This window comes from Zeus faber, assembly GCF_960531495.2.
Source record: "Zeus faber genome assembly, chromosome: 7".
Taxonomy (NCBI): domain Eukaryota; kingdom Metazoa; phylum Chordata; class Actinopteri; order Zeiformes; family Zeidae; genus Zeus; species Zeus faber.
Window position 1 is genome coordinate 2,565,455 of NC_137203.1, and position 17,500 is coordinate 2,582,954.

Consider the following 17,500-nt stretch of genomic DNA (forward strand, 5'->3'; position numbering starts at 1 on the left):
CAAAGTCAAGCCCAAGAGGCAACAACAGAACAGATGGCCGTATTGACCTGCAGCAACGTGGGGGCAGCCGCTCCAGTTGCCATGTCTGTCTACTGTGTTCTCTAACTCTTTTTCCAACTTTGCTTTCACTTTCAACTCTTTTGACTGCACGCATTGTGTGGTTCTCTCTTCATCCTATGGATATGGCTTTTTCTTATCTGCAAGACGGTGGCGGAAACCTTGTTCATTCAAGGGAACAGCTGCTCTCACTCCCAAATGTGGGGCACGCTGGCGATGTTTACCCCATAGTGGCGGAACGTCCCTGTCCGCTCTCACAGCACGGAATCCTGGTAAATCTACCAGGCAGTTCTCGCACGCCATTACTGTGTACATCCCTCCACGGCGCACGCAGAGACGATGGGGGACGTCCTTCACCCCACTATCGTGAGGCTACAAACACACGTCGGCGCCATTTTAACTATGGGTTGGGCAAGTTCAAGTTCAAGTTCAAGAGCTTATTTGTCACATATATACAAGGGTCATAAAACAGAAAATGATTCAAAACAATGTGTCGTTAAAACAAATTAGCATTAATGCGTTATTAAAGCATATATATATATATATATATATATATATATATATATATATATATATATATATATATATATATATATACACACACACCGATCAACATTAAAACCATTGATAGGTGAAGTGAATAACATTGCTCATCCAATGTCGTTCCAATGCCACCTGTCAAGGGGTGAGGTATATGAGGCAGCAAGTGAAGAGTGAGTTGTTGAAGTATAAAAATGGGCGTGGTAAGGATCTGAGCCACTTTGACAAGGAGCACATTGTGATGCTGGACGACTGGGTCAGAGCATCTCCACAAGCACAGGTCTTGTGGCTGTTCCCTCTGTGCAGTGGTTACTACCAAAAGTGTCCAAGGAAGGACGACCGCTGAACCGGCGACAGGGTCATGGGGCCCAAGGCTCATTGATGCACGTGGGGAGCCAGGTCTAGCCCGTCTGGTTGGATCCCACAGAATAACTAGTTTAGCACAAAGTGTTGAAACAGTGAATGTTGCTATGATAGAAAGGTGTAGAACACACAGTGCATGGCAGCTTGCTGCGTATGGGAGCGCTCACAGTGTCCATAGTGACCCCTGTCCACCCCTGAAAGCACCTACAATGGAAACGTGAGCATCACAACTGGACCATGGAGCAATGGAAAAAGGTGGAGGTCTGATGAATTTCTTCTACATCATGTGGATGGCCGGGTGCAGGTGCGTTGTTTACCTGGGGAAGAGACGGCACCAAAGTGCATTATGGGAAGAAGGCACAGTTGCCAGTGAAAGCAGTGTGATGCTCTGGGCAATTTTCTGTTGGGAAACCTTGGGTCCTGACATTCATGCGGATGTTACTTTGACAGGTACCACCTACCACCTGCAGCTTCAAATACCTGGGAGTTGCAGCTTCAAATACCTGGGAGTCCACGTCACAGAGGACTTAACATGGACTGTACATACAGACACTCTGGTGAGGAAGGCGAGGCAGCGTCTTTACCACCTCAGGCAGCTGAGGAAATTCCGGGTCTCGGTGAGGATCCTCAAGTCCTTCTACTGTGGAGCAGTGGAGAGCATCTTGACAGGCACCATCACTGCCTGCTTTGGGAACTGCACTGCTCAGGACAGATGGGCCCTGCAGAGGGTGGTGCGTTCAGCTGAACGTACCACTGGAACTACCCTCCACTCCCTGCAGGACTTATACACCAGGAGGTGTAGTAGCAGAGCTGCAGGATCATGAAGGATCCTCACCACCCCAACAACGGACTGTTCCAGCTGCTGCGGTCGAGCAAGAGCCTCCGCAGTCACACAGCGAGAACAGAGAGACTGAGACGGAGTTTCTTCCCTCAAGCCATAAGAACTGTCAACGCTGACCTCACCAGGGGTCCTCACTGAGCCATGCACTAGGCTCCACTACCTTCTGTACTGTATGTAGCATACTGTACCGCATACTGTGTCACTGTTCAGGTTGTTCGTGACGCCGTATTGCTGCGCCGTACTGTTGTATACTGTGCTGTATTATCCCAAACACTACCTCACTTTATTCACATGCCACTTTAATTCACATATCTGTATATACATAATTGCCTATTCCATAAACATAAGCATATTCCCTCTATCTATTCCATTTTATTTCATTTTATTTTATCGTATTTTATTTTATTCCATATATTTTTATTTTTATTCCATAAGTATTCGAATTACTGTATTACGTTTTAGGAGTCAGTTTGTTGGTCTATTAGAAATAAATTTTTCCAGGACATATTGTGTGTTATCACCGGGTGCGTTGCATTACATTTCACTGCATATATGTATGAAAGTATGTATATGTATGTGACGAATAAACCTCTTGAATCTTGAAACTTGAATCTACCTACACATTGCTGCAGACCAAGAACACCCCTTCATGGCAATGGTATCTTTCAGCAGAATAATGTGTCCTGCCATGCTGCAAAACTTGTTCTGGAATGGTTTAAGGAACATGACAAAGAGTTCGAGGTGTTGACTTGGCCTTCCAATTCCCTATATGTCAGTCATCTGTGGGATGTGCTGGAACAACAAGCCTGATCCGTGGGGACCCCACCTCACAACTTCCAGGACTTAAAGGATCTGCTGCTAATGTCTTGGTGCCAGATACCACAGGACACCTTCAGATTCTGGTGGAATCCATGCCTCCACGGGTCACAGCTGTATTGGTGGCAAAAGGGGGAGCTACACAATATTAGTGGTGGTTTTAATGTTGTGGCTGATCAGTGTATATATATATATATATATATATATACACCAATAATAACAAGATATAACAAGGAAGCACCTGCATCAGCAAACTACCACCATCGTACCCCTATGTCCACGTAGGGAGATTCCATTCACTTAAAAAGTCACAGCATCCGTTTTCAAAATGGAATTCGATGGTACATTTCTGAATCTGAATCATTTCTGTCCTTAGTTTTTCATTAGCGAGCTTTGGCTTCAGATTCTTCACTGACATCTCCAACCCCCCCAGCTCCACTTATTTGGGCCCGTCTTACTGAAGCACAAAGGCTCTCTTGTTGAGCTTCTATTGAACGTCCCCTTGGAGCCGGGGCTTTGGCAGCCGTTCTGGACAGTGCGTGTTCTCCCACTGGTGTTGTTTCATGAGTGAAGTGTCACTTTACAAGGAGTTGTTGTTGGACGTGAAGAGATGGGGGAGGCTGGCGGTCCTCTGGAGGGCAGGGCAAGGGGGGGCGTTGGGGGGCTACCTACCCCCAATGTTTGCCTAAGCTCTTCATGTACGACTGGGGCTGCCACTTCTCTCTCTCTGATACATTTTATGCCATTTTGTCACTGTATAAGCTTACAATTGTGGAATGATGCATGTCTACCTATTGCAGCAAGAGTTATCTATTGACATGGAATATTGCAACAAAGCAATACCAGAGTATACAGTTAATTTACCTCAACCAAACCAGTGGAAACACAGCTAACTGGCATCATTCATTTGCTTTTGAAATATGGATGGAAGCATCGTGGATGTCTGTTGTCTTTTGCGGTCAAAACCAACAGCCTTTCAGGTCAGCTGGTTGGATGATGTATTAGTACTGGTGCTGCTGCTGCTACCGCTACTGCTACGGTCCTCATCAGGGTAGAATTTAAATGAAATCTCATCTCTTTCTGTGTTCATGAAGTACAGCAAAGCCTCGTTAGTAGTACTTTAGAACGTTGTGAAAGGTACCGTTGTTGTGCCAGGGCCGAAACCGTGACGCAAGACGGTACTAAACAACTTGCGGACGTCACGGAAGTAGCACACGCGTGAAAAAGACCTCCACATTTAAACAAAACCACAAACAAACCATCACAAAGGGTTTCTATAGCAACCAACGAAGCATGACTGGATGATTTGTCCACCGATTTGAAATGCTGGAGTGTGTGTGTGTGTGTGTGTATGTGTGTGTGTGTGTGTGTGTGTGTGTGTGTGTGTGTGTGTGTGTGTGTGTGTGTGTGTGTGTGTGTGTGTGTGTGTGTGTTCAGATCCCATTCACTGTGTCTTTTTAATCAATTTAAAACCTCTTACCCCACAGTTTCTTCTCCTCTTTTTTTTCCTCCATCTTCTTCTGTCCATCCATCCTCTGTCTCATAAAAGGTTCCCCTGCATCGTCAAATAAAAAGGTTTTTCTGTTCTCCCTTTTCCACTCCTTCTACTTTGTCTGTCTGTCTGTCTGTCTGTCTGTCTGTCGGTCGGTCTGTCTGTCTGTCCCTCTCTCTTAGATTATCACAGGGGAATCGTTTCATACTCTTCAAACCATAATAATCGTAGACGGAGTAAAACTGAAAAACTGTCTGTCCCTCCCTCCCTGTCTCCCTGTAGGACGCCAGTCAGTGGTCTCCCGCTCCGTGCACGGTGTGTGTGTGTTCAGGGGGGAGTGTGTCCTGCTCTCCTCCCCCCTGCCTCCCCCTCAGCTGCCCCGCCGACCAGAGCCCCATCACCCCTGCCGGACAGTGCTGCCCAAAGTGTGCCCGTCACGGAGGTTGGTGCACGCGCAGCGCTGGCATACCCACCATTTGATTGAATGACATTATCTAACATTACATTTCATAGCATTTCATTGCATTACACTACTTAACGGTGCATTACATTACCTAAAAATTACATTAACTTCCATTACATTACATTGCATTACATTACTTAACGTTGCATAAAATTACCTAACAATGCATTATATTAACTTCCATTACATTACATTGCATTACATTACATTTCATTACATTACTTAACATGACATTACAGCACTTGCCATTACATTTCATTACATTATATTATATTAACTTACATTACATTTCCTAACAGTACATTACATTACCTTAGATTACATTACATTACCTTCCATTACATTACATGACATAACATTACATGACCTAACATTACATTACCTTAGATAACATTACATTACCTACCATTACATTACATTACCAACCATTACATTACATCAACATAATTACATTGCATTACATTAGCTTACATTACCTTACACATATCACTTTACATTGCCTTGTAACACATGACATTACATTACATAATACATTACATAACATTACATTATCTAACATTACATTACCTTGCGTAACATTACATTCCAGTACGTTACCTAACATTACATTACAATTTATTACATTACATTACCTAACATTACCTTACATGACAGGCTTAAAGGGTTAGGGTTAAAATACTAATGTATACTGATGGATGAATATTAATGTTCACAAACAAATCGAGAATAAGATAAAATGAATAAAGAAAAAATAGTGTGATAGTGTAAGTGTAATAATAAAAAATACAGATATCGAAACAGGAAACAAGATTGCTTATTAAAGCAAGAAGACACAAATTCAAAATATACAGGTATGTTTGATGGCAGAATAAGAGAGCTGTATAGTATGCAATGGCATGGTTATAGGATTAATATAAATATTTCATCCATTTATTTTATTTTATTTTTTATTTTTATTTATTTATTTATTTATTTATTTATTTATTTATTTATTCATATTTCATCCATTTCTAACACCAGTGGCAATTATAAGTTAGTGTTTTACTACAAACATGTCATCCATAACATGGAGCCTGAGTATTATGTGAGCGGCTCCACACGCATTTCAATCAGACATCTGGGATGTGGCCTATTTGTTAATCTCTTATCCCAAACTCTCTGCATGTACAACAAGCCTGTAGCTGCAGCTTATATTGTGTCAGAATCAGAATCGTCTTTATTTGCCAAGTTTACACGTACGAGGAATTTGTCTTGGTGTTCGGTTTATACAGGAAACGTAGATGTAAAGTACAGCAACAGGAAAACAATAAGTCAAATATATAAAAACATGTCAAAGACGTTTTTCTTATCTAAAGTTGTACAGTTTGTGCAGGAATGTGCAAATATTCAGTATAAAGTATAATAGTATTTGCAATGTGCACGGAGAAGAGTCCAGAAGAATGAGGAATGTGTGTTAATGTAAGGCATTGACGAAGCCATTCAGCTGAAGACGTAGAGCTCTGTGTAGTGTCTATGGGGGGAGAGGGGGTGAGGGTCAGTTTCAGTAGGGGTCCCGGCCCTTGTTGATGAGGTTAGTTGCAGACGGGAAGAAACTGTTGTTGTGGGGAGAGGTTTAGAGGTCTAGAGGTGTAGAGGTTTAGAGGTGTAGAGGTCTAGAGGTGTAGAGGTGTAGAGGTGTAGAGGTGTAGAGGTTTAGAGGTTTAGAGGTGTAGAGGTATAGAGGTCTAGAGTTTTAGAGGTTTAGAGGTTTAGAGGTTTAGAGGTTTAGAGGTCTAGAGGTGTAGAGGTCTAGGTCTTGTTGGAGCAGCCTCCTGCCAGAGGGAAGAGGTTCACACAGCTTGTGTCCTGGGTGGAAGGGGTCAGCCACCATCTCACCTGCACGCCTCAGGGTCCTTGAGGCATACAGTTCCTGGAGGCGTACAGGTCCTGAAGGCGTACAGGTCCTGGAGGCGTACAGGTCCCGGAGAGATGGCAGATTGCAGCCAATCACCTTCTCAGCAGAGCGAATGACACGCTGCAGTCTGCCCTTGTCCTTGGTGGTTGCAGCAGCATACCAGATGGTGATGGAGGAGGTGAGAATGGACTCAGTGATGGAGGTGTAGAAGTGCACCATCATCGTCTCTGGCAGCTTGAACTTCCTCAGCTGCCGCAGGAAGTACGTCCTCTGCTGGGCTTTTTTGACGATGGAGCTGATGTTCAGCTCCCACTTGAGGTCCTGGGAGATTTTGGTTCCCAGGAAGCGACAGGACTCCACAGAGTCGACTGGGGAGTCACACAGGGTGATGGGGGTAAGTGGTGCAGCGTTCTTCTTGAAGTCCACAACCATCTTCACTGTCTTCACAGCGTTGAGCTCCAGGTTGTTCTGGCTGAACCAGGTCACCAAATGGTCAAGCTTCCACCTGTAAACAAACTCATCCCCACCAGAGATGAGCCTAATGAGGGTGGTGATTTGTCTGCACCCTTTCCTCAAAGAGACTTCAACTGGTGTTGGAGATACTTTGAGTACAGTGGTTTAGCATCTCACACATCCTTGCTAAACCGGTACTTAGCCACTTGAAACATGTCTCTGTCCCCACTCCTAAACGCCTCTTCCTTCTCTAGCCTTAGCTGTCTGAGTTTAGCTGTGAACCAGGGCTTGTCGTTGTTGTAACTCACCCTGGTGCGTGACGGTACACAGCTGTCCTCACAGAAGCTGATGTATGATGTCACAGCCTCTGTGTACTCATCCAGACTGTTGGTAGCGGTCCTGAAAACGTCCCAGTCGGTGCAGTCCAAGCAGCCTGAAGATCCTCCTCAGCTTGCCTGGTCCACTTCTTGGATTTCCTCACCACAGGTTGACACAGCTTTCATTTCTGCCTGTATGCAGGAACCAGGTGGAGCATGACGTGGTCAGTGTCCCAGTGCAGCTCGGGGGACGGTGTGATAGGCACTGCTTTCTGTGGTGTAGCAGTGCTGCAAAGTATTCTCCTCTTTGGTGGCCAATTAATAAACTGTCTGTATTTGGGGAGTTCGTGGCTGAGGTTTCCTTGGTTGAAGTCGCCAAGGACAATAACTAGGGAATCTGGGTTTGTCCGTTCACACCGTATCTGGTCGGCGAGCATGCGCTGTGTGTCCTGCACGTTGGAGGTGTGCAAACACCGACCGGTATGAATGAAACAATCTCACGGGGAGAACAGAAGCGTTTGTAGTTAATGAAGAAAGATTCCAGATCAGGAGAACAGTGCTGCAGGATCACTGTTGCATCATTACACCAGCTGCTGCAAAAACACAAACCTCCGCCTTTTGTTTTGCCGCCGGAGAGTCGCGTGTGTCCCGATCCGCCCTGGAGAGCTGGAAGCCCGCCAGCTGCAGCGCAGAGTCCGTTGTCGTTCGGCTCGGCCACGTCTCCGTAAAGCACAAAACAGAAGATGAAGAAAAGTCTCCGCTCTTCCCCAACGGCGGCTGGATTTCGTCCAGTTTGTTTCCCAGTGAACGCACGTCAGAGAGAAATATTCCAGACGACGGCGTGCGGTGCCACGTCGGCGCACAAGCGCACCGGCGCCTCTCCCTCTCCCTCTCCCTCTCCCTCTCCCTCTCCCTCTCCGCCGGCGTTTTACTGCGTGCATGGAGGCGAGCGCACCTTTGACCAGAATGTTCAGTGATTCCACAGATGTGGCGATGAAAGTGGGGGATAAACCCGCGGGGGCTGTAGCCCTGAGGTTCACGAGCCCTCCTCGGGGGTTGGAGCTCCCGGAATTGTCGCAAAAAACAATTTGACTGAACCACTTAAAATGAACAAACAAAATGGGACAAAACAAGGCGCGCCAACACGCCCAGGCCACCGTACAAGGCGCCATCTTGGATCGGGATGGATCAAGATGTGTTTGTGGACACCAACCTTTCTGATGTCATATCCTATAATTTGATCAAGTCCCATTTTTATTAAACTCATATCATGTTATTCTTATCTAATCGGCTGTATAATATAATGATTTGATCTCATCAAGTTGTGATTAATATGATATCATGTAATAGAATTTGATCAAGTAATATCACCTTTTTTAAAGTGGTCTCATCTGTAAACTTGGGGAAGAAACATCTTGACCGATATTCCAATTTGGAATTCTGACTTTCATTTCCTCATTTCCAAATCAGAGGTCTAGAAATGCCTAATTTTGACCACCGGTTAATCTGGGAATTTAATTTGGGAAGTCGTGGGAACGTCTTCCTCCCCTGAGCTCCGAGCTCGGAGCTCCAGGCTTTTGGCTCGCCTCCTCAAGTGCCGCCTGCGGCCACGCTGCATTCAGCGTGGAGGGGGAGTTGTAATTAAAAGCACTTCTTCAGCGAATTAGCAACCACTTTGAGGACGTTTTGCATAAGTGCATGCAGAGAAATGTGGAATGCACGCCGACACACACACACGCACACACGGACAAACACACGCCACTTTAAACACACTCCACAAATGCAAAAGGTCCTAAATATAGTGACGCACACTCACACAGATATGCACTCTCCCTCACGCCCTCCGCCAAATGCACTCACACACTCGCGGCTCAAACCTGACGGGAGTGTGTTTTTGCGCTGGAGCTGGCAGAGCGGCCCGTGCCCTGGGCCTGTTTTCCGTCCTGTTCTTTCGTTGTACGTGCGAGCGGCTGCTCCAGAGGGCTCAGGTAGCTGCCGCCCGCACCCGGGTTCCCACGCCGGCGCCGGCGCTCTCCCCGCCGACGCCTTCCCACTGGATGTCTGAGGTCAATCTCTCCGTCGGACACGCTGGAAATGAGGTGACGTCTTGGCCCCACCGCCCCACTTACCCTGCCTCCGTGCTGCGGGTTCATCCACTTTAGTCGTGTCGCAACAAAGTGATTCTCAAACTTTTCCACACCAAGGATCCTCAATTCGACCCCGTTTGATGAGTCTCCGGGATCCAATCCGATTTTTGTTGTAAAATGTGATTCATTGTCTATATTCTCGTTAGGGAGATGACGGTGGAACTAGGATCCACACAGTCATTAGAGCACATTCTCTAATGGGGATAATATTGTCTAGATGAAATAATCGTGAAGTTTAACTGTTCACGTGTTGCTGGTGACCCCCTGGAACTACGTAGAGGACCACTGGGGGACGCAACCCAACCTTGAGAAACCCTTATAAAACACAGCCTAGTGCTTATTTGCTGCTGTTATGGAACAGAAATTAAGAAAAAACACACAGCGGTGTTAACACACACGGTATTGAAATATAAAAAAAAAATATATATATATCTTTATATATATATATATATATATTTATATATATATTTTTTTTTTCAAGTGAATTTTGGGGCAAATTGGATTTGTTGTGACGGTGCTTTGGTTGGGGATACAACACCGTGCAAATTGGAAGCAGAGATGTCTGCAGAGGAGGTGTCTGGTCCCCGGGCGGGTTCGATGCCGGAGGAGAGTAAATCCCCAGCGCTCGACTGTTCTGACCGTTCTGACCGTTCTGACCGTTCCGGCCTGTGGTGACGCTCCTGCTCTGCATCTGTCAAATGGTCCAGTGGGAGGTTTTAACCCTTTCAGTAAGGACATTTGGGGAAGTGAGGGTATTTTGGGAAGTGGGGACATTTTGGGAAATGAGGACATTTGGGGAAGCAGGGACATTTTCAGAAATTTGGCCGGCCCTCACTTTGGTGCAAATACAAGAATGTGTGTTCCTGCAATGTTGGTGTTTTTCCAAAGTCAAATTCTGAATTTTGGAAACCTCCTACACGCTAATTAAGAAATGTCGTTTCTTGTTTGTTGCTTGTGTGTCTGTCGGTGTGTGTGTGTGTGTGTGTGTGTGTGTGTGTGTGTGTGTACGTGCGTGTGTGCATGCGTGCGTGCAGCATCGTGCACGTGGCAGGGCCAGCAGTACAGTGATGGGGAGGTGTGGAATGCTTCTGAGTTGTGCTCGCAGTGTGTGTGTGTGGCAGGCGACACTCGCTGTTACACCGTGCACTGTGAGCCCACAGCCTGCCAGGAGGTGAGCGCACACACACACACACACACACACACACACACACACACACACACACACACACACACTGCCAGCCTTCAGAGAGTCAGTTAACTGAATACCAACAAAAATTATATATTTTAATACGATTTTCTGCTTTACTGTTTTAAATATGCTTATCTATCTAATCTGCATATTTCATCTGCTCCTCTTCTCTTTTAGGTTTCATGTTTTTATGTTCACTGTACATACTGTAATAACATACTTAGCACATAGTAATAATTCATGTTTATAATTTATACACTATACACCCACAACAATAATTCATCCTGTGCATCGTATCACATTTAGTATATTCTGTATCTATTCAAATATCTGAATATTTCTGTTTTGTATTTTATTTTATTATTATTTTTCAAATATTAAAACAAATCAATACTATATTATATTATAGATTTATATTGTTTTTTTTTATGTTTTACTTTACCTTTTTATTTTTATTTAAAAAAGTATATTACTTTCATTCTATTTTTATCTTGGACTGTTAAGGATCACTACTTTTAAAAGCTGATGGTCTCTGGTGAAGTGCACCAAACTAATTCTTCACCAAACTAATTCTTCTCCAAGCTCATTGCTGGTATGTTAATGCTGTTGTTGTAACCTTGAGTTGCTCTTATCAGGATGATTCCACTAAAGCTGCCGTTTGTTCAGGGTGAGAACCTGGTGATCCAGCCTGGAAGCTGCTGCCCCCAGTGCATCTCCAACCGCTGCATGTCTGCAGGACGACTCCACCAGGTCTGTCTGTCTGTCTGTCTGTCTGTCTGTCTGTCTGTCTGTCTGTCTGTCTGTCTGTCTGTCTATGTGTCTGTGCGTACAAGCATGTGTCTGTGTGTGTGTGTGTGTGTGTGTGTGTGCTGGTCATTTGTCAGTCTGTTTGTTTGCGTGTCAGGAATTCTGTCTGTGTTTTGATCCTTCCAAGATGAAAGCATTCCTCTCCTCTCTCTCCTATCTCTCCATCCGCCTCCTCCTCCTCCGCCTCCTCTCTCCTCTTCTTATCTTCATCTCCCCTCCTCCTCCGCCTCCTCCTCCTTTAATCTCTTCTCCTCTCTCTCCATTCACTCCACTCCTTTCCTCCCCTCCACTTCTCATGGTCTGTTCTCCTCCGCTCGTCTCTTTTAATCTCTTCTCTCTCTCCCTCCACTTACCTTTCCTCCCTCCTCCCTCCTCCCTCCTCCCTCCTCTTCCTCTTCCTCTTCCTCTCTCCACCTGTGTTGTATTGTACACAACTCTCTATCTGCGCCCAGCCCCTTTGATCCCACGGTGTCCTAGTCCTAAACCACACACACACACACATTGATAGACAGATACAGTATGTGTGTGTGTGTGTGTGTGTGTGTGTGTGTGTGTGTGTGTGTGTGTGTGTGTGTGTGTGTGTGTGTGTGTTGTCTCCCACAGGACGGTGAGCAGTGGCAGAAGAACAGCTGCACCACGTGTGTGTGTCAGCGAGGAGAGTCACACTGCCACACACACACCTGCAGGCCTGTCACCTGTCAGAAGGTACACACACACACACACACACACACACACACACACACACACACACACACACACACACACACACACACACACACACCTTATATGTGTAGTGTTTCTTGAGACAGTTTGACCTGAACTACATCCACAGTTAGTTACAGCTTCTTATGAAAGGAAGAGTTACTGTTGGTACCTCCATCTACTCTACCTCCATCTACTCTACCTCCATCTACCTCCATCTACTCTACCTCTACTCTACCTCCATCTACCTCCATCTACTCTACCTCTGCTCTACCTCCATCTACTCTACCTCTACTCTACCTCCATCTACCTCCATCTACTCTACCTCTGCTCTACCTCCATCTACTCTACCTCTACTCTACCTCCATCTACCTCCATCTACTCTACCTCTGCTCTACCTCCATCTACTCTACCTCTACTCTACCTCCATCTACCTCCATCTACTCTACCTCATCTACCTCCATCTACTCTACCTCCATCTACCTCCATCTACTCTACCTCTACTCTACCTCCATCTACTCTACCTCTACTCTATCTTCATGTACTCTACCTCTACTCTACCTCCATCTACTCTACCTCTACTCTACCCTCTCCACCCAAAACTGGAAAATATCTGATTTGAGTGTTTAATAAATTAATAACCCTTAAATAAGAAAGAAGGGAGCTAGGCTAGCTGATCCCCTCCACTGCCATGCATTGCGCTAACACAGTTAGCATGCAGAGCGGGGGCATCTCTCTTCAAACCCGCTGTGTTTGCACTGACTCTTCAGGGCCAGAGCCGAGTGCAGCGCGTCGGCCAGTGCTGCCAGGAATGTGTGGCTGCCAAGGGAAGCTGCCTGTATGACGGTGCGGCGCGTTACCACGGAGACATGTGGAACGGGACGGGCTGCGAGTTCTGCAGCTGCCAGCACAGTCAGGTGCTCTGCCAGCGGGCGGAGTGCGGCGGCGTGGCGGCGTGCCCGCAGGTAGAGCGGAAGTAAAACTCCTGGGTTCCACGTAAACTATCTCAGACGACATTACGTTTCAAACTCCACAAGAGGTTGCCTCCGCGTGTCCTTGCTCTACATGCTCTACATGCTCTACACGCTCTACACGCTCTACACTCTCTACACCCTCTACACGCTCTACACCCTCTACACGCTCTACACGCTCCACACCCTCTACACCCTCTACACCCTCTACACGCTCTACACGCTCTACACGCTCTACACTCTCTACACGCTCTACACGCTCTACACGCTCTACACCCTCTACATCCTCTACACGCTCTACACCCTCTACACGCTCTACACGCTCTACACGCTCTACACCCTCTACACGCTCTACACCCTCTACACTCTCTACACCCTCTACACGCTCTACACCCTCTACACGCTCATGCTGCCACGGTTGCCTGCTTATCCTGGTTTGGAATGTAGGCCGTTGGATGTGGGAGTTTTTCGGGGGAACAGACAAACAAAAACATTTGCCGTGGTTGTGAGCCGGTGTGGCTGGGGCTCCCCCAGAAATGACCCAATTCTGGGCGCCGCATCGCCTGAACACTTTATCTTTGCTTCCATCGAGCAGATTGAATAATATTCCTTTTAATGTCACCGCCGCGGCTGAGCCAGCCCTCATTAATCACTCTGCATTGTGCTAATTGCAGCCGCTAAGGGTTATTAGAGATAAGAAGCATTTTCTGGAGACGGAGCCGCGCTCAATCAAACAAGGTCACACCGCCGACCACGCCGGTCCACCTCCCCCTGCCTCAGGGGACTCGAGTGTGCAGAGCAAGGCACTAGCAGGGTCAGGGCTTCTATTCCCTGGAGGTCAGTGTGTAGAGAAAGTCACAAAGAGTTCAGCAACAAATACACACTGTTTCCTGAAAGGGGATCGGTTGTGCTCGATTATGGTCTCTGAGGTCCTCAAAACATGTTTATTTTTTTCTGAAAAACTCACTCGGATGATGCGTTCTAGTCATTGTAGCATGCCTCGAGAACCCTCCTGTTCTCAGAGGGCTGTTTCGGTGTGTACCGCTTTAAATGTAAACGAGCCAATTGGGTTTGAGCTTCACTTCCATGTTCAGTTATATTTACTCCATAAACCTTCACTGGTTTCACCTCATCATTACACCAAAATCTGTTTCTAACTGATTTTGAGGTGAGGAGTAATGGATCCAGCTGCTGAATCTTCACTCATTAGATCCACCAGGCCTCATCCAAAAGTTTGTTCCCACTTCGTTTGCCGTTCTGCAAACCTGCGGGACACGGACGCTGCACGCGGGGGTTTCTTGTTTCATGTAAAGGTTGGAAAATAAAATAAAATAAAATAAAATAAAATAAATACATCTCGAATAAAAACGCGACATTTCTTTTGAAATTGGTTTTGTTTGGAGAAACACAGCGGATGGCACGCTGCAGCCTGCAGTCTGTCAACCACGTCCCTCTTTCTTCTTTTTTTTTAAGAACACACAAGGCACAGCAGAATTATTTTTGAAATACTTCAATTTCCATCGTCTGCAGTTTCTTCACGGACAGTTGGTATTAATTCCTCTTTCATTTAAAAGATCTGTGCCGATCATCCCAGCGGCGCTTGTTATTCTCCAGCCGTGGGTGGAGTTTCTCTCAGACGGAGGAGGGCGGTTCTAATTTTACTGAAGCCCCAAATAACGTAGATAAAGGCTGCACAGGCTGCACAGCTCGTTTTAAGGCATGTTTTGTGAGGCGGAGCTCACTCCAAACTGACTGGGCTCTAATTCCACAGTGTGTGTGTTAGTAGAACCATCAGAGACCAAATGCATGTGCACCAGCACTGGAAAAGTGAGCTTCATAACAGGTCGCCTGTGTGTGCATGTTTTGAATCTCATGTAATACAATCATAATTCTAAATAATCAACTCTATTTTGATCCTATTTAATCTCAGTTTAATGTTATCTCATTTTAATTTAATGGATTTTGAATATGATCTTATTGAATTTAATGTAATCTAATAATCTGATGCCGGATGCCTATTCCGCAGGGGCAGGAGATGGTGCACCTTCCATGGAAGTGCTGTCCCGAGTGTGCTTCCTCCACAGCTTCATGTGTCTTCCAGAAGATTCCCCGCAAGGTAAAAACAATAATAATAATAATATTTTTAATTGAAAAAATCTATCTTTATCTTTATGTTTCAGTTCATTTTCACCAACAAAGAAATAAAATCAGAAGCTGGGATGTGAAGAGAGTGACTGAGAGAGTGTCCCCGTTACACACGTTGCTTTTTTTTGTTCGTTTCATTAAGAAGATTGAGTAAAAGGAGATGAATCAAAAATGAGAACACAATGTTTTTTGATCGCTGCCTCTCCAGTGTCTCCGTCACGCATGGAGAAGGAGACAGATCGCTCCCTCAGAGGACGCACAGACGACCAAAAATGAACTTGGGTTTTTCATCAATGCCGCTTGTTTGGCTCTCGACCAAAAGTTAGTGGCACGGGAGAGGAAAGCGGCGCCGCATAGGAGCTGGTGTCATAGAGGTATCGGGTTTTGGTACCAAACCAAAACGTCCCGTGCACGGTGAATGTTTTGATTCAGAGTGTGCACGGAGAGGAGGGGCTACTCGCCGACGGGTCCGTTGTCAATGTGTTTGAGAGCGGGAGAAAGGTGGAGAGGTGGAGAGGGAGAGAGGGAGAGCGGGAGAGAGGTGGAGAGGGAGAGAGGGAGAGAGGTGGAGAGGGAGAGAGGGACAGCGGGAGAGCGGGAGAGAGGTGGGGCTGAGCGAAGCAATGAGCTGAATGTTTAACCCGTTTTATATTGTAAAAAAACTAGAACTATGAGGCGGTCAGTGTTGATATTGTGGCTGGCCGCCACAAATAAATCAACGCTGAATTAATTATCCTCATAAACATTCCATAGAACAAGGTGTAAAATGACAATTTCTTCAACACTTGTTTTTTTGTTTAACTGTCTTTTTATGGCCTACTTTACATTATTGCTGGACCACAGAGGAGTTATTTCACTGGTTATGGGCTTTCACTCACTCTCTCTCTCTCTCCCTCTCTCTCTGTCTCCATCCCAGAACCTTGAACGGTGGAGTGATGGGGAGTGCAGGGAGTGTGAGTGTCGTGACTCCCAGGTGAAGTGCTACGAGCGCTCCTGTCCTTCCTGCCCGACACACACCCTGACGGAGCGGCGGGAGGGACACTGCTGCCCCGAGTGCCGCAAAGGTACGGTACCCCCTGCACGGGATGGAGGGATGGAGGGATGGAGGGATGGATGGATGGATGGATGGATGGATGGATTAGATTGGATTTAACCTTATTGTCATTGCACAGAGTACAAGTGTTAAGGCAATGAAAATGCAGTCTCTGCATTTGAATTGAGAGATAGATAGATGGCGGATAAATGGAGAAATAGATGGATGATAGATAGAGAGAGATGGATTGATGAATGGATAGATAGATTACAGCATAAACATCAAAACAATTAGGTAATTATAAAATGAAAGTAGTAAAAAATAAGAAAACATGTGTATACATATATAACATATATATTTATATATATATATACATATACAGTATGATATGTATGTATATATATATACAGTATGATATGTATGTATATATATACATATTTCCTCAAATAGTGACCGGGGCCTCTATTTACCTCCACTGCAGAGGGTTTATTGGAAGCAGCTTATATTAGAGGCAGGCTTTTATATCCAATTCCCTTTGTTTAATAAGTATATTTGATCAAACTTTTGTATACATTTTAAATCAACCTTCCGTCTAGGTGCCATGGCATGCAAACACCTGTATGGTATAAAAAGAGAGAGAGCCAGGAGCTTCTCTAAAAGTCACACTTGTGGTGGTAGCCGACGGGGGAATTACAGTTGTACAAGTTTACCTGGAAAGCACCACTTCCTGTGTTGGAAGTTTCATATATACTGTGTATATATATATATATATATAATCTGCATGTTTACCGTATTTAAGGTTAAAAGGTATGTACAGTACTGTTCTGTGGAAAGTTAGTTATATTTTGTGATATTTCGCCTTTGTGGTGCAGCCTCTTGAAATAAGCTGGCACACACACACAAAAGCACACACACACATACACACACACACACACACACATGCACACGCACACACACACGCACATACACACACACACACACACACATACACACACATGCGCACACACATGCGCATGCACACGTACACACACAAGTCAAGTCAAGTCAAGTCACACTTTATTTATAAAGTGCATTTCATAGCAGGGCAACACAAGGTTCTTTACAAAGAAATACAAAAAAGAAAGAGAGAGACGAGAGAGAACGTAGTTGTCAGCCGGTCATTACAAAAGAATGCCCCTGAAACAACAGCAACAGAATTAGCAGCAGCAGCCAAAAAACAACAAGAGCAGCAGCAACATCAACTCCAGCAGCAGCAACATAAGACAACAGC

General features: G+C 45.5%; 1 protein-coding gene across 1 annotated transcript in view; it reads left to right on the forward strand.

The window, feature by feature from the left end:
- The window catches only part of fras1 (Fraser extracellular matrix complex subunit 1), a gene marked incomplete at its 5' end in the record, with an annotated part of 136,242 nt that overhangs the window by 6,487 nt on the left and 112,255 nt on the right, over window positions 1-17,500 (forward strand). The window contains 8 exons of the mRNA XM_080003755.1: window positions 4,392-4,551; window positions 9,142-9,335; window positions 10,435-10,554; window positions 11,239-11,322; window positions 11,983-12,084; window positions 12,852-13,046; window positions 15,079-15,168; window positions 16,114-16,261. Of these exons, the coding sequence (XP_079859881.1) occupies window positions 4,392-4,551; window positions 9,142-9,335; window positions 10,435-10,554; window positions 11,239-11,322; window positions 11,983-12,084; window positions 12,852-13,046; window positions 15,079-15,168; window positions 16,114-16,261 (1,093 nt within the window). The remainder of the gene's footprint in view (window positions 1-4,391; window positions 4,552-9,141; window positions 9,336-10,434; window positions 10,555-11,238; window positions 11,323-11,982; window positions 12,085-12,851; window positions 13,047-15,078; window positions 15,169-16,113; window positions 16,262-17,500) is intronic.